At 39.2% G+C, this 18488-nt stretch overlaps 1 protein-coding gene across 1 annotated transcript in view; it reads left to right on the plus strand.

The window, feature by feature from the left end:
• LOC111974092 (protein Wnt-10a-like) overlaps window positions 1-18246 on the plus strand; it is a 28972-nt gene extending 10726 nt beyond the window's left edge. Inside the window, exon 4 of the mRNA XM_024001639.3 lies at window positions 13344-18246. Within this exon, the coding sequence (XP_023857407.1) occupies window positions 13344-13805 (462 nt within the window). The 3' untranslated portion in view covers window positions 13806-18246. The remainder of the gene's footprint in view (window positions 1-13343) is intronic.
• The last annotated feature ends 242 nt before the right edge of the window (window positions 18247-18488 follow it).

The raw sequence follows: 18488 nt of genomic DNA on the forward strand, positions 1-18488 counted from the left end.
ATAGTATAGTAGTTTGTAGTAGTAGTAGTAGAAGTAGTAGTAGTAGCAGTAGCTGTAATAGTAGTAGTAGTTGTTGTTGCAATAGTGTAGAAGTAGTAGGAGTAGTAGTAGTAGTAGTAGTTGTTGTTGTTGTAATAGTGTAGAAGGAGTAGTAGTAGTAGTAGTAGTAGTAGCAGCTGTAAATAGTAGTAGTAGTTGTTGTTGAATAAGTGTAGTAGTAGTAGTGTAAGTAGTGTTATTGTTGTTGTAATAGTGTGTAGAAGGAGTGTGGTAGTAGTAGTAGTAGTAGTAGTAGTTGTTGTAATAGTGTAAAAGGAGTATGAGTAGGATAGTAGTAGTAGTTGTAGTTTTTGTTGTAATGGTGTAGAAGGTAGTAGTAGTAGTAGTAGTAGTAGTAGTAGTAGTAGTGGTAGTAGTAGTAGTGGTAGAATGAGTATTATTATTATTATTAGTAGTAGTGTATTAGTAGAAGCAGTAGTTTGTTGTTGTAATAGTGAGGAGTAGTAGTAGTAGTAGTAGTAGTAGTAGTTGTTGTTGTTGTAATAGTGTAGAAGGAGTAGGAGTAGTATAGTAGTATTAGTTGTTGTTTGTTGTTAAATAGTGTAGAAGGTAGTAAGTAGTTAGTAGTAGTAGTAGTAGTAGTAGTAGTAGTAGTTTGTAGTAGTAGTTGTTGTTGTTGTTGTAATAGGGTATAAGGAGTTGTAGTAGTTAGTAGCAGTATAGAAGTAGTAATTAGTAGTAGTAGAAGCTGTAGTAGTAGTAGTTTTTATTGTTGTAATAGTGTAAAAGGAGTAGGATGATTAGTATTAGTAGTAGTAAGAAGTATTAGTAGTTGTACTTGTAGTAGCTGAGTTGTTGTTGTAATAGTGTATAAGGGGCGTAGTAGTAGTAGTATCAGTAGTAGTAGTAGTAGTATTGTTGTTGTTGTAATAGTGTAGTAGGAGAGTAGGAATAGGGTAGTAGTAGTAGTAGTAGTAGTAGTGGTAGTATTGTATTATAGTAGTAGTAGTTGCTGTAATATTGTAGTAGCTGGAGTAGGAGTTGGAGGAGGAGTAGTAGTAGTAGTAGTTTTTAGTTGTAGTGTGGTAGTAGTAGCAGTAGTAGTAGTAGTAGTAGTAGTAGTAGTTTTTATTGTTGTAATAGTGTAAAAGAGTAGAGTATTAGTAATTGTAGTAGTAGAAGTATTAGTAGTTGTACTTGTAGTAGCTGTAGTTGTTGTTGTAATAGTGTATAAGGAGGCGTAGTAGTAGTAGTATCAGTAGTAGTAGTAGTAGTAGTTGTTGTTGTAATAGTGTAGTAGAGGAAGTAGAATAGGCGTAGTAGTAGTAGTAGTAGAAGTAGTGGTAGTATTAGTATTATATAGTGAGTAGTAGTTGTTGCTGTAATATTGTAGTAGCTGGAGTAGGAGTTGGAGTAGGAGTAGTAGTAGTAGTAGTTTTAGTTGTAGTAGTGGTAGTAGTAGCAGTAGTAGTAGTAGTAGTAGTGTAGTAGTTTTAGTTGTAGTAGTAGTAGTAGTAGCAGTAGTAGTATTAGTAGTAATTGTAGTAGTAGCTGTTGTTGTAAATAGTGTAGTCGGAGGAGTAGGAGTAGGAGGGGAGTAGTAGTAGTAGTAGTAGTAGTAGTAAGGTGGTATTATAATAATAATAATTATTAGTAGTAGTAGTAGTGGGCAGTATTAGTAGTAGGCGTAGTAGTAGCAGTAGTAGTAGTAGTAGTTTGTTTTTGTAATAGTGTAGTGGGAGGAATAGGAATAGGAGGAGTAGTGTAGTATTAGTAGTAGAGTAGTATTTAGTAGTAGTTTGTAGTAGTAGTATTAGTAGTAGTAGTAGTAGTAGTTGAAGTAGTTGATAGTAGTAGTAGTAGTAGTAGTAGTAGTAGTAGTGGTAGTATTAGTAGTAGTCGTAAGTCGTAGTCGTAGTCGTAGTCGTAGTCGTAGTAGTAGTAGTAGTAGTTTTAATAGTGTAGAAGGGAGTAGGGAGGAGTAGGATGTAGTAATTGTTGTATATTAAAAAATTATATATACTCTTCAAGGTATGGGCACTTTCTCTTCTTTGTTTCTTCATAAAACATACTGAACTAACCCATAACCCAATTCCCTGATACTGCTACTTCTGTTCATCTCTGGAGCAACCACAATCTGACACAAATCATCCACTTTGTCCTACACCAGAGCAATAAATACCATTGTCAACACCAAAGCATTGTCCATGAAATAACTCCATTGGCTGGGAAATCCCCATGGAATACAACATTTATATTATTCCAATTGATCACTAATGTTATCACAACATCAATCAAAGAAAACTAGCGTTAAGTATAACCAATTTTTTGAGGGAAACTGTTCGCATTCGCAGACCAATGCTATATGGCCATCATAACCAAAGCTTCTTTATTAGCCACATGCTACACAGGAAAGCCCGTAGTAGAACGTTGATTAAATAAAGCATTCATAATTGCAAGATCCAAATCGCTTGAACAGGAGTTATGGCAAAGACATCCACAACAAGCATAAGGGGGCATCTTGCTTGAAACGTAAGAATGACAGGAAAATGTATGTATGCATGAAGTTGAGCGTGTGGTGACGACAATTCATTCATTTTACAATGTAATTACATCTGTTTGCCAATAAATGTCAGCTATGATATTTATTTCACTCATAGTGAATAATTTCCTTTTATAGATATCTTCAAAACACTACTACGATATGAGCACTTTCGAACATAATACGCAGCTGCGTCCTTGGGTGTTATTGTAACAGCCAGATTACAAACATTACTAAGAATAAAGTGGGATTGGAAGCCTGACTCAAAGAGACCACATCGCAAGGCAATTGCATCATGTGGAGAAATCAGTGATAATCTGTATTGATAGGTCAACTACTGACTTCTGGCCAATAAAATCAGACACTGTGTCTCAAAATGACGTGACTGTTAGGATTCAAGTCATAATCATCTCATTCTTTACCTGCTTTCATGGTAATGTGTCTTTGTAGGGCGGGCCAGCCCCTGAAGTGACTCTTATCACAGTATGCAAGGTTTCCTCTGTGTTGTCTTAGGAAAGCTGCATTATCTCACCAACCCCATCTGTCACACCTCTGGGAGCAAGAGGTTCTGTTGTTCCTGACATTCTGTAGGTCTACAACAACAACAATAACAACTACTACTACAACTACTACTACTACTACTACTACTACTACTACTCCTTCTACACTATTACAACAACAACAACTACTACTACTACTACTGCAGCTACTAGTACTACTACTACTACTACTACTACTACTATTACTACAACTACTAATACTAGTAATATTACTACTTCTACTACCTATTGCTACTATTGATGCACTGGACACTGATATTTAAATGACAGCAATAAGTTCTGTATGCTCCCAGGCAGCACTGTTGCCATAAACAAAAGGAGTAGTAAATTGCTCATTGTTCTACGCTTCCTCCTCAGTAATTCGGTCTTGTATCTTTCCATCAGTTACTTCTGGTTTCCTTGATTATTCAGACAAAACACACTTGTGGAGTTACTWAGCGAAGCAGGGAGAYAAAGATYGATAGAGAGCCTCAGATGATAGTKATGCTTCTCATGTGCAGCATGATAAAGCCATGCTCGGCCCTACACAGTGACCCATGAGTTTGTCCATAGCATAGCATAAATCCCTTTATATATAAAACCCTTTGGTTTTAGGAGGCTGCAGTGTTTTGACACAAATCTATCAACATAGGGAAGATAGAAAGGCATAGCTAGCTACTGACTTTTGATATATTCGACACTCAGGGTGAAATGTTGCAGGGAAGATTTCATAGTTTGGGKACATTGAAGCTCTGCTTTTGCCAGGAGGCCTATTTGGCAACAGTAGCTGATTGTGTTAGAAACATTACCTGCTGCTACTGGGAAATGCTCTGAAACTGTCAAAACCGCTTTTTGGAGACAGCTTCTTGGATCACAAGGAGAGCCAAGAAAACCGGCACTATTAACATACATGAGTTTGAAACAAAAACTTCCATTACAAGTAGATTCACAAGAGCGTCAATCAGCAGTTGCACTGTGTCATTTAAAGGAGCTGTATCTTCAAATGTATTTCTGTAAAGCTCTATTACATCTAGTTGGAATTGAGTTTATTGTGAACCGTGTCAATGAACTCAAGTGTAGAGTATCTGAGCTGTGTTTTGACACAGATTTGACCAGCGTTGAATGCTGCAGAGTCTGTGCATCTGCTAGTCGTCTCTCAGATCAGGTTGCACAATGCTCTGGGCGTGTGGAGTGCAGTTTTCTTAGCACACCTCAAAATATCAATGCTTTAATGAGTTCTACACTGGGAGAAGAAAACAATTGAAGGTGTAAATGTTATATACTGAAGTAGTGTACAGAGACATCAGAGGTACAGTATGACTCAGGGAGTGGTGCATCGTTAGATAAATGCAGCCAGGGCAGTGCCTTGATTTCTTCAAACAGAGCAGAAAGCCCCCCAAATCAAAACAAAAACAKTGACAGGTGAGGTCTCAAATAATACCTCATACCCTCTACCACCTCCCCCAACACCTCCCCTAAAAAAATGGTGTATACATGTCGCCTCATGCCCACCCTCTGGTTCTCACGACGTTCAGTCTTGTTAAAAGCTCTAATTAGTGGCTGCTGGCTGTTTGGAAACAGATGTTTAAACCCAGCAAAAGATTTTAGACATCAAACAGGGCGGAAAGTAAAGAGATTCGCCCTTCCTTCCCCACAAATACAGATTTCAGAGACGTTTATCAGGGGAGAAAAGTTTTAAAAATATATATAATTAAAAGCACATCCTTCTCATTCTGACTAATTTCTCTTTTCTTAATTTTAAACAAACGTTTAGCAAAATTTACTTCGCAGCAGCAGGTGCGTAACTTGCGGGGTAAGGGGGATCGTGACCCCCACCAATATTAGTAACAAGTCAATTTACCCCCCCCCCCCCCCCCCCCGATAATATACCATGATGAGTTTAATTGATTGGAAAACACTTCCCTACTATAAAGCGCCAGGCAGCTACTGGATTTATGTTGCTTTGCACAACAGTGACTCAGTTCCTCGTTTTATGATTGGATCCCCCCCATTGCCAAATACCATTTTGGTTGGTCCCCATAGGCAGCTGGCCGGTTCAGGGAAAAAGAGTTGAGTACTGCTTGTAAGAAAAATAGAAATGTGCAATTTCTCCTAATTTCCCTTTTCATCGGTCTGCATTGTATTTCTTTGGTCTGCAGTAACAGCTCAGCATCGCACACTCCCCTCTCACTCTTTCTCTTTGTGGTGTTTGCGCTCCAATGTATGAATGTTTAGAAAGTTTAAATTGAGTAAAAGTTCATGAACATTTCATAAATGTATTCCCATGTTGTTGTGTAACTAGCGAATTATTGGTTATGACATCATTTTGTGTAAAAATTGTTTTATACCGAGTGATGCAATGTTAGGTTGGCTATTTTAGCTAGGATAACGTTAGCTAGCTAGTTAAGCTAGTACCAAAGCTAGCACCACAGTATCTGGATCTTTCCCTTTTCAACTGTAGTCAGTGTTCACTCTAGTGAAAAAATAGCTAGTGCCCTTAATGGAGGTGCCAATGCCAAAGAAGAGAAAAGTGCAGGACATACGATTTTTGAGGGAAGTGCAGAGGACTGTAAGTAAATTAATGAATGGCTACATAGCTAGCTAGCTAGCTACTGTACCATTAATAATAGACTGGTACTATGTAGTCAGCTAGCTAGCTATACCTATTGCCAGACAGTAAATAAATAATTTAGCTAATAAAAGCAGAATCTAATTCATGTAAATAAGCTAACCCCATCATTGTTAAGGCTAGCTATTTTTGTATGTGATAATGGTATTTGGTCATATGATTATAGCAGGGTTCAAAGACAGGCAATAGAGAGAGTGAGAGAAGGAGAGCACCACCCATGTTGAGGCAGGGAGAGGACGAACAGGTCATCAGATGAGAATTTGAGTTATAAGGCATTATCAGTTCAACTCCTCATCTTTGCTGATTGTAGCCCAATTACTATAACAAAACAGTTGTTCCTTTTATTCTGAATTAATTTGGTTGTCATGGCAGGGGTCAGAGACAGTCAGTAGAGAGAGTGAGAGCACAGCCCATGTTGAGGCACAGGAAGAGAATGAACAGGTGATCAGGTGAAAATTTGGAATTTGAGTTATAAGGCAGTCTGGTAAAGCACATTGCACAGCAATTTACATTGCACACAGATTGGAACATTCGGTTCAACTCCTCATCTATTCTGAATGTATCCCAAGTGATATAACAAATGCTGTTGCCTGCATTCTGATTTCATTTAGTTGTCATTTGGTTGTGAAGACGTGGCTGTGCTCAACAATGACACAAAGCAGACTGAACCATGTTGTCGTGTGTCATATCCACCAGGAAAAGCTGGATACCAAAGATAGGAAAACAATATGCCAGAATTGAATTTCTGGAAGTGACAKGCTAAAACAGGTATTTGGCGTATTTAAGTTAATTGAGACTGAAGATCTGACCCGTGGTGAAGGGTACACAAATAGAATAATGGGTTTTGACATTTAAATGTAGTTAAAAAAAMAAGGGGTGTGGTGGTGATTTTCTGAACCGTGAAGAGTAACAACACAGTTTAAAGTAAAATAGAAACATATTGGCGTTTCAGTTGTGATTGGGGTATATTGACCAAATTATCAGGACATTTTTGGATGTATTCTACCTTCAAAATTCAAACAATAATTTCACAACTATATATATATAGATATATATAAAATAATCTCCCGGGGTGAGTTGCCCCCAGACCCCCCTAGAGGGAAACKCTATTGACCCTGAACCTGACCCCTACCCCCCAATATCCAACACAAAGTTACGCCCTTGCACAGCAGTATGTTTGTGTATAATGATGTCATGATTGATCGGAACATAGTTTTGAGGTTCCCGCTGCATGATTAAATGTTTACAGTGGCTGTCGACAACATGGAGACATTTGCAATGGTAGTAGATTCCTTTCAACAATATTTTCATTGGAATCACTCAATTGGAACTGCACACCCACCACAAATGCTGACATCATTTCACATAGCATGTCTGTATTCACAGCTACGAGTACGAGCAACGTGCTAAGATCGTAGACGGACACATTTACATGTAAATGCAGGTAATTTCATGACAACACAAACTGAGCCTTTCTTCATACCTTCGGGATAGCTTGTTTGAGCGGCTGGTGCTGTGGGTGACAATTATCTTTCTGCTTTTATGTTGTATATTTAGATTAATMATGCTCTTTTTTCTCCTCTCTCTCTCTCTAATATGTAGCAGAGCTTATTACACATTGACTGTGTGCATTGTGACTTTTTGGTCTGGCCTTTGTAAATCCTTAATGGTTGCCTGTTGGATCTCCATTAGAGGCATGCAGCATCATCTGAGGAGAGGGAGCATTCCATTGGCCTCCAGAACAAATGTTTAAAGCACAGCAGGTGGAAACTGTTATGGGTAAAGTTTTACTAGGAAGGCCAAATTGGATCGGTGAATGTTGTGTACAATTAACAGAGAGTAATCCTGCACATGATTGGTGTGTAGTGGAAGGTTCTCATTTGGTCTCCTTATTGCTTTGAGATTAAAGGATTGTTTAGTGTCAATTGTTGCGTGTCTCCATCTTAACCGTTCTTTGATGACTTGTGTTTGATTTCAGCATCAGTGATGCTGAAACTTAATACSATGTGGGTTTGTTTATATTCTTTAAAATGTTGGCTTCACATCCCTTTATGGTTGCGGTTACATGTCTTTGAATGGAACGACATAAAGCAGTGTGCGATATAACTTCATAAAAATGGCTGTTTACGATTCCAGGACAGATATATTTAGCACAAATATCTTAGTAGTTGTAGCTAACTTCATAATTTAATGTCATATTTGCTAAACATTGAGTCATTATCGTACTGTTAATCCCATTGAAGACAGACAACATACCAGTAACAATTCACAAGTAAGACAGTCAACAGAAGACATTTAGGTCATAACATTTTAATAGACTATTAAATCCCATTTTTAATGACACAATAAGGATGACAGGAATAAGGGGATTAAGAATGATGACAATATTAAACAGACACAGCATTTGATAAAGGAAGGAGCAAGGCTTGTGTCACAAATGGTACTCTATTCCCTATAAAGTGCACTACTTTTGACCAGGGTCCTGCACTGTATTTGGGACAGAGACATAGTGAAGCATTTGAGTGCTCTGTAGACTATGTAATACCTAGTATTGCCTGTGGTCCTACTCTGCTACCAATATGTCTTATTTGATCTTCGTCTGAGGCTGGTTTATAGAGGAGTCTGTCTCACTCTTCCCCAATTAAAACAGCCCAGATGTGTGTTTCTAACGGTGGTCTGACAATGAATTTGGGGGCAAATACTTCAAAGTACATGTTTTTTTCTTTGCATAACTAAAGTGTTAGTTTATAAGACCTACATATGTAACACACACTTTTCAGTGAGACAGACAGTCAAAGGCCTGAGATAGACGCCTTTGGAGGATATGACCATGTGTAGTTGGACGTTAATGTTTCCTCATATAAGAGGGCATTCAAATCAAGGCGATACACTAGGATATTTTTTTTATTTGGCTGTCCCCATGGGAGAACCCTTTGAAGAACCKTTTTGGGTTCCAGGTAGAACCTAATGTGGAAAGGATTCGACATGAAACGAAAAAGAGGTTCTACCTGGAACCCAGAATGGTTTCTTCAAAGGGTTCTCCCATGGGGACAGCCAAAGAATCGTTTTATATTTTTTTCCTAAGATGATACAGTTGTAATAGAGGTAGCAGCCTTTGGTATTGCTATACTGTATGTATTGTTTGTTTATATCATCTGACAGTGATTACCATGTATAATATAGTATCTGTTGTAAACATGATGGATTATTGTGTGAATATAATTTAGAGCAGGGGTCCCCAATTAAATTCAGCCTTGGGACGATTTTTCCTTGAGCGGAGTCGGAGGGGCGGAACATTGTTATAAATCATTTGTACACCGCAAATTGACAGCAAGAATCCCAAACAGATACAGWTCCTTCACAAAATATTCTTACCCCTTGACTTTCTCCACATTTTGTTGTGTTACATATATGAATTAAAATGGATTTCATTGTCATTTTTTTGTCAACGATCTACACAGAATACTCATAAAATAATGTCAAAGTTGAAGAAAAAGTCAAACATTTATTAAAACAAATAATGAAAAATAAAACACAAATATATCTTGAATAGATAAGTATTCAACTCCTGAGTCAATACTGTACATGTTAGAATCACCTTTGGCAGCGATTACAGCTGTGAGTCTTTCTGTGTAAGTCGCTAAGAGCTTTCCACATCTGGATGGTGCAACACTTGCACATGATTATTTTCTAAATTCTTCAAGCTATGTCAAATTGATTGTCGATCTTTGCCGGCAGATCTTTTCAGGTTTTGTCGTTGATTGTCAAGCAGATTTAAGTCAAAACTGTAACTCGGCCACTCAGGAACATTTACTGTCTTCTTGGCAAGCCACTCTAGTGTAGATTTGGACTTTTAGGTTATTTTCCTGCTGGATGGTGACTTCATCTCCCAGTGTCTGGTGAAAAGCAACTGAACTAGGTTTTCCTCTAGGATTTTGCCTCTGTAGCTCCATTCTGTAAATGTTTTTATCCTGAAAAACTCCCCAGTCCTTAATAATTACAAGCATACCCATAACATGATGCAGCCACCACCATGCTTGAAAATATGGAGAGTAGTAATGCGTTGTATTGGATTTGCCCCAAACATAATACTTTGTATTCAGGACAAAAAAGTAAACATTTTTACCATATTTTTTGCAGTGCTACTTGAGTGTCTTGTTGCAAACATGTTTTGGAATATTTGTATTCTTTATAGGCTTCCTTCTATATATTCTGTKAATTATGCTAGTATTGTGGAYTAACTACAATGTTGTTGATCCATCCTCAGTTTTCTATCTCAGCCATTAAACTCTGTAACTGTTAAAGTCACCATTGGCCTCATGATGAAATCCTTGAGCGGTTTCCTTCCTCTCTGGCAATTGATTTAGGAAGGACACCTGTAGCTTTGTAGCGACTGGGTGTATTGTTACACCATCCAAAGTGTAAGTAATAACTTCACCATGCTCAAAGGGAATTTCAATGTCTGCTTTTTTTACTCAACTACCAATAGGTGCACTTCTTTGCGAGGCATTGGAAGACATCCATGAGTCCATGCAACTTATTATTTGACTTGTTAAACCAATTTGCTTTTTCATTTTTWATTAATTTGTCCCCCAAAAATATTTATAATAATTCCACTTTGATATTATTGGGTATTGTGTGTAGGCCAGTGACCCCAAAAAATATACATTTTATCAATTTTAAATTCAGGCTCTAACACAACAACATTTGGAAAAAGTTTACTGTCTTTTATGTCCAATATGTTTTAATTAAATAAAATCACCTGCGTACCACCTATTGGGGAACCCTGCTATAGAGTGAGACCTGTACAAGACAGGCAGTSTTAGCAGTGAGCGTCAGTAATGAGACCAGTGTTAGGCTAGGTTGCATTCCAAATGGCATCCCTATACACTYTAGGCCAGCAATACTCAACTGGCGGACCGCGGTCCGTATCCGGACCCAGCACGGGTTCAATACGGACCGCGGGTACCCCCACAGGAATGCACAATTTATAGTCCAATATTTACACTTGTTTTGGGGAAGGGGGAGTCTGGTAGGAACAGTTGTGATGTGTAGCATGAATGTATATGTGTGTGTGTGTGTGTGTCACAGGAGGTTGGTGGCACTTTAATTAGGGAGGACAGGCTCGTGGTAATGACTGGAGTGGAATTAGTGGAGCGGTATCAAATACATAAAACACATGGTTTCCATGTGTTTGATGCCATTCCATTTGCTCCGTTCCAGAAATTATTRTGAGCCGTTCTCCCTTCAGCAGCCTCTACTGGTGCGTGTGTGTGTGGATGAGTGTATATCTGTGTGGGTGTGTGCGTGAGTGAGTGCATGTGTACTAAAGTGTGGAGGGTCAGTGCAGGTGGTCAGTCCAGTTCAAGTGTTCAGCACTGCGATGGCTTGTAGATAGAAACTGTCTCTGAGCCTGTGGAGAATTGCAGAAAATGTACTTTTAAACTGCAAAATGTTCTCTCCGCCCCATGACAAAATGTGTAGAATTGCAGGGAATGAGCTCTAAAATTGCAAAATGTTCTCTCTGCCAAAAAGAGGGGGTGGGAACAGTTTGAACAGTTTGGGGTCGCATGGGTCGCAAGGAGGGGGTTTGTTACTACGCCGATAAACGACAATATCCATCCGGACCTTTGCCACCTTGGAAATATTTGTGACCTCACTTTTTCAAATTGTACTTTAGTATACCTGCCATAGGCCATACGGCTTTGGTCAAAAGTAGCGCACTATATAGGGAGTAGGGCGCCATTTGGGACTTAGGAGTTGCTAATCAGTGGATGGCAGACACAGATATGAGCATCAGACAGTTCCTGTACTCTGATCTCTGTTCTCCCCTCCAGGCTTGTCTAGCCGCTGGTCCTATGAGTGAGATTCTAAAACACAGTCAGTCAGTTCCGTATCCAAAAGGGCTCTTTAAATCACTGTCAGCGTCTCTCGTCAGTCAGCACGTGAACTCAGCTCATGCTCCCAGGTGCGTGGTTGGACACGGCGTGGAGTAAAGGGAACAAGCTTGCTGATCTGATCATCATCACAGCACTCATGTCATGTCGGGCCACTTATGGCATGAGCAGGCAGGTCCCATTCCCAAAACTGTGAACAGCGCTGAGGTTTTATACCCGTTTTGGTTTCAGTTAACAAATCTTACTAGATAGACAGTTGATTGTGAGAATTCATTAAAAAAAACTACAGTAGGGATACAATTAGACCGGCCAGTTCAGTGTGTATCTAACGGGTTAAGTGGGTTACTGTTGTGTAATTACAGGGTGTGTATAAAGCCAGAAGGATGCAGTTCAGGGACGCAATGCGCTGATGTAAAAACAAAGCATTAAAGTATTTAGCCAGGTTTGTGATATTTGGTCTGAATGGGCTGTGATCAATAGTTGTTAGCTTTGGCCCCAGTGAGATCAGGTGTTGTTTCTCTTTCCGTATCATTCCTAATGGATGGTTCAAGTGGGTCAATTTATCACTCTCCAACTCTCATTCACACAGAATAGCACTTTCTCTCTATTCAATGGGAACACCTACAAGAGGCCCTGAAATGGAAACCCACAGCACACAAACCCATGCCTTAAAAAAATTCCTGCTTCTTCACAAAGTATATCTGCTTTGGCAACTGTTCAAAATGACCTTTAGTCTTAGAGTGGCTACGACCATGTCCTCGGCTCAAATCGTCAGAATGCTCTGTTTAATGGATCAGAACACAGCTGAATAATAAAGTGGGTTTCAACTCGTTTCTATCCAAAGGGAAAACACGTTTCGGGATCTCCTCGCTCTTCAGRAGATTCTATCTCAAAACAAAGACAGAGAAGCCAGCACATTAAATAGTCCAGTTTCACCCCAGCTCGTTTCAGCCGTGACTCACATACTGTACTAGTAGAAACGTAAATCCTCTGGCTTTCAGCAGACTAAACTTGTTTTCAATCGTCTTCATGTGTGTGTGTGTCCCAGGGCAGCTGGGTAGAGGCCTAGGAGAGAGTAGAATGTGTGAGTGCTGAAGGTGTGTGTTTGTGCTCGTGCTGTTGATAGGGGTGGGTGTAAGGAGCATCTGTCAGTGCTGAGGGTGGCCCCTTTTCCTGTTGGTAATTGGATCTAAAAGTTTATAACTCAGGCTGACAGATGAGTGCGTTGTTGAGAGAATGGGAGGTCTGGGAGTGTCGGAGGGACATCCTCAGTCGGGATGTGAACTTGACATTGTCATGAAAGAACGCTACTGCAGTACAGCTTCGGCGAGTCAGTTATTCCACGCAAAACTGCTCAATATTAGGCTAGTGCTACTCTACCTCCATATTTGTGATGCCTGTCATTTTTTTATGCCTAATTGGTTACTCAGCAATATGAAGCACACACACACCTCATTTTGGGAGAGGGGTCCAGGATCAAGTGGAAGGGAGTTCCACCACCTTAGAGTGAGAAATTGTGTAAATAAAGTTTATTTCTGTTGAACATTATTGCAGAACAGTCAAGCCAATTACTTTAGTGACAATTATAAGTCCTAAATGTTACCAGTTGTAGAATGAAAAAGGAGTCTAATCACAGTCTAGTTCACTTGCCTAATTTGATGAGTGAACATGTGTCCTACTACAGGATGGGATGCAGGAGGATGTTAACATGCAGTTCCCTGTTCCCCTCTGTGCAGGTGGTGATGAACCACATGAGACGGAAATGCAAATGTCACGGGACATCAGGAAGCTGCCAGCTGAAGACTTGCTGGCAAGTCACACCGGAGTTCAGGGTGGTAGGCTCYCTGCTCAAGGAGCGTTTCCACACAGCCACCCTCATCAAAGCCCACAACAGGAACACAGGCCAGCTGGAGCACGCCCACCACCCCACACACAGACGACTCAACGAGCTGGTCTACTTTGAGAAGTCCCCGGACTTCTGCGAGAGGGATCTGCGGTCCGACTCGGCCGGAACGCAAGGGAGGATCTGTAACAAGACGAGTCACGAAATGGACAACTGTGAAAGCCTCTGCTGCGGGCGAGGCCATAACATTTTACAGCAGACCCGCAGTGAACGATGCAATTGCAAGTTCCACTGGTGCTGTTACGTGGTCTGCGAAGAGTGTCGAATAACAGAGTGGGTCAGTGTCTGCAAATGAAGAAATGCAGAAATGTAATAATATACCTACCTTTTTTTTTAAACAGAGAAAGACTGCAATGCACCCCTTCCCTTTGCAATGGACTGCCATTTCCATTAGTAGAATGGATCGCACGAAAACAAGACTGGAATATAGCCAGTTCAAAGAGGTGTACAATCAATGTGTGCACAGCATGTGTCCAACCAACATAGTTCAGAGACTCTGGATCTGCACTGCCTTTCATCTCAGAAAGTGTTTTTAGGATAAATTAGATTAAAGATAGTGAAATACTTTGAATAATATTGATAACTGAGCACTCATTTATTTAAACAAGGCTTCCTCGAAAATGACAAATGGCGGATTTTGTTATCTCTAGACTAAAACAACTGCATGGGATTCCGGTAATTTAAGAAGAAGAAGACAAGCAGCAGTTGGGAAAAGCTAGAGATTGTTCCAGAATGTTACATCTACTCTTGCTATACGCAGAGCGACAGGTTAACCATGCCAACTKATTTCAAATGTTTTGTAATGTTTCAGGTTACAAAATGTGGCAATTCTAGATGTCACTCTGCAAAATGGCTACCGTGTCCCTCACAACAGTACATTTGTCCATACTGGTTAAAAAACAGGAAATGTGGACTAGAGTGTTGACTGTTGCAGGTGTTCTCTTGCATGGATGGAGCTGTGAAGACAGAGGATCAGAGGATCAAGCGATAGAGACATGAGTAGTTACAGTACACAGAATGGACATGAGAAACAGCCCGAGGGCAATGGTGGAGCTGATTCATGTCTGGAAGGCTGAAACAATGAAAAGACTGGGCCAGTTGGTTGGTCTATGTAAAATCGGGTCATCTATAGCCCTGCCTTCACACTACTAGTCAATGTTATAAAGCACTACCGTTATCTCATAGGTTTGACTCAATGGACAGTTAGAAATTGACTGGGTTGTGGTCCAAAATAGGGGAGGGGCGTTTTTCTATTGGGCACAGGGGTGGGTATAGTGCGTTTTTTCTCTGGTTTACATTCGCCCTTTTGCAGATTTTAATTTATGATTTCTTCCATCCTAGCCAAATGTCCTCATCTGCTTGTGCTTCCCCTATCAAGGTGTTTTGGTACTTCCCTTWTGCACTACGCTTTTCCGCACGTTAATTATACCACAGGTCGATATAGTCTACCAGTCTAACTGTCTATACTGCTATCTATCCACCATTCATAGTGACAATAGTGGTAGGTGGATCGTTTGCAGGTTGACGTATATTGTCTTGTCCTGAAGGCAGAACTGAGTGATGTCCCGTTAGATTGGCCAGCTGCAAAGTCAAAATTGGCTATATTGTAAAAATGTATGAAGAAAAATGCTTTTTGGTCTTAATTTTAGGTTAGAGTTAGAGTTAGTGTAGTTAAGGTTAGGGTTAAGTTTAGGGTTAGGTTTAAAATCAGATTTTATGACTTTGTGGCTGTGCTAGCTAGTGCAGAGCTAAGTCCAGAACAAGATTCATGACAGAAAATGTTAACCTGCGGATAGATTTATCCAGATCTGATATATGCTAAGTAGCAATCATACCACACATAACATCATTCAAATCAGCACCAATTTTCAATATAAGAGGAGACGCCAGGTGCATGAAAGAACAGTGAAGACATGAGACACGCAACTCTAAAAGCTCCCGCATTGATCTTGTTTAGGAACAATACAATTACCCTTCCTAGACTAGCCTACAACACCACAATCCAATGAATAATTGCATTATTGTTTTCAAGTGAGTACAAAATTCTACTCTAGGCTATAAACTGCAATGAAAATGTKATTTGAAAAATACCTATTATTTGAACATTTCATTCCATTAATTTCATTTGGATCAGTTCTCTCAAGTTGTCTTATAATATTGGAGCCACATATGCTCCCAGCAGGCCCAGTTATTCAGGAAAGCTTAAAAGGATACTTCGGGATAGACTTCCAGTCATTGTGCTAACGCTAGTTAGCATTGGCTCGCAAAACGACCTTTAACTTCCTTCAAACTGGACACAGAGACATACAAAATGGTATCCACGAGGTTCGTCTGACTCTGGGGAAGTATATAAAGAGCCTCATTGCCAAAATCCCAACGTGTCCCTTTAACACTGCTCTGCCTTCTCTCCGATCTGAGCGACTATTCCTCGCGCACCTAGAACCTAACGCTTCAATATAGCCTAAATATTTGTKATTTCACTGTTAAAATGTATTACCTTTTATGTGTGGCATAAACACAACCGGTCACAATGTTTTAATCTGGTTAGGCTACTTCAAAAGCCTCCTTTAGGCTACTTGCGCACATTCGTCCAAAATATAATTCCAGCATCCAAACTGCAGATTGTGGTGTTAAAAACGCAAACCATGAAGTTGGTCTACTTTGTTTATTGGTTGTGGTGCATTGGTACAGAAACCTGTTGGTGAAAAACATGTTTTTATATATATAGAATTATAAATATAGCATCAACATCTTGAAAATTGGATTTCCCCCTAGCTGATGATTGTCTGCAGCCGGCTCTGATCGTAGTGTAGGTCTAATGGAACAGGCAGGGAGAGTTAGCTGTCCAAGGTGGTCGTCAAACCCTCAACATTCTGGCCCGTAGCCCTGCGTGGCACCGACTGTGCCACAAAAGCATGCAGAAGTGGCAAAGTCGATAGCCATGTTTTATAAACACAGATATTGTGATTTTGGTCATAAACACAATTTTTTGTTAATTCTGTGCGGGGGTGTACATTTTATTTTACAGTACAGGGGGAGGTTTGTGGGAAAATATTTCAAATGTTGCGGAGGGGGGCGATTTATTTTTCCTATGACACCTCAAGTTGGACCAGACCCCCACCCCCAGTACATTTCTAACTGTCCCCAATTAAGTTAGCTGTAAACCACCATTAAAGTTTGTACAGATGAATGGTTGATGTAAGTCCTTCCAAACCTAAAACTCAATGCAAATATATGGTTGTCTATACACTGTAAAAAAATAAATAAAATAAAAATATTGTTGTTTCAACTAAATATTATTAAGTAGCTGGTACCACAGCTTTTCTTTGTGTGTTTACACACCTTTTCGGTTAAAGGGTTAACATTTTTAGTTGGGCCCAAACTTAGCTCCAACGTGAGAAAACCTAGGCAAAAATCCAGTCATGTTAAAATGATGTGTTTGCTTAAATTGTCTCATATGTTCATTCAACTAGAAATTATTATTTGGGCATCTTACCTAAAAAAAAACAGCTGTGGAACTATTTAAACAGACACAGTGTGTTTAACATACAATGTTTTCAACGTACATATTTGACAGACATGCTTACCTCGCGCATGTTCGTTTATAAAGTAATTKATATTCAACGTGTCCTCTGAACTCACAACCTCTTGGTTTACGGCATGCTAATCTTCCTGCTACGGCATCATGTCTGTGTCAACGACTGATTTCACCCGTACTGCTACACTTTGCACTTCAGAGTAAATCTCAGCTCTGTTAAAAGTACACTCAAGAAAAACTATTACATTTATCGTAGTGATTAAGGAGTAACATTAAAACAGAGTAATATGCTCCGCCAACGTCAGACAACAATACAGAAAAAAAGAAAAATCACTTAAATAAGTCAATCGAATCAACGATGAGAGAATAGTCAGATTAAGTGATAATTCACAAAGACATGGTGGTGTAGCAAGAGGATTGGAATGCCATCAACCAAGAGGTTGAGAGTTCAAATCCCAGGTGAATATATAATAATTCTGTAAATATACATGCACAATGTAATTATATGTTTCAAATATGTATGTTAAAATTACTGTCAGTTGCACAGACTTTTTTTTAGTTAAGATGCCTAAATAATGTCTAGTTGAATSAACATATAAGTTTTCTCAAGTTGGAGCTTAGTTTGGGCCATATATACATTTTCTGTTCAGGTAACACTTGGAATGAAAAGTTGAGTAAATGGAAAAAAGTCTGTGGAACCAGTTACTTAATAATAATTAGTTGAAACAACTAGATTTGTGGGTGTTTTTACAGTGTATCCTTGTTTGCTAATAGGTCCATTGTTTGCCTGTGCTGTGTGTTTTATTATGAAAATCGAATTTCTGCATAGAATATATCAAAATGCATTTTATCAAAGAACTTGTCAGTTAGGGTAATTTATTATGAGCAAATACATTGGGTCTGTGTTAAAAAAACACATAATATGTTACTGGTAAAATGTTAGATTATTTTGATGCAGATTAGTAGTTTGCACATTCATTTTGTTCTGGAGAACGTGTATTTTGGGGATATAACATAGCAATATGCGTTTTGTTATAAATTTATTATTTTTCATATTCGATGGTCCTGGTTATTTTCTAAGTTATTTTATTTTTGTGGATAACTTAATATTTGTAAAACAATATAGAACTAAAGTAAAAAATAATAAAAGGGACTTTAATGTGATGACAAATGAGAAGAGTACATTTGTTTAAAAAAATAAAGTGCAAAAAATGGATCTGGTCATGAGTCAGCAACTTTACTGTTGATGCACATCATCCCGACTCTTTTTCCCTCCATAGATGTTGTTGTTTGCGTGCAGCAGCAGATAACACCACTGMGGCATCCTGGCTCAGTGATGCATTCTCAGTTCCCTAGTGTAGGATGAAGTTACCAAGTCAAGTGTAAGAATGTGAGAGATATGCTTTCAAAGTAAATAGATGTGCACTATTAATGTGCAAA

Source organism: Salvelinus sp. IW2-2015, linkage group LG2 (assembly GCF_002910315.2).
Source record: "Salvelinus sp. IW2-2015 linkage group LG2, ASM291031v2, whole genome shotgun sequence".
Lineage (NCBI taxonomy): Eukaryota > Metazoa > Chordata > Actinopteri > Salmoniformes > Salmonidae > Salvelinus > Salvelinus sp. IW2-2015.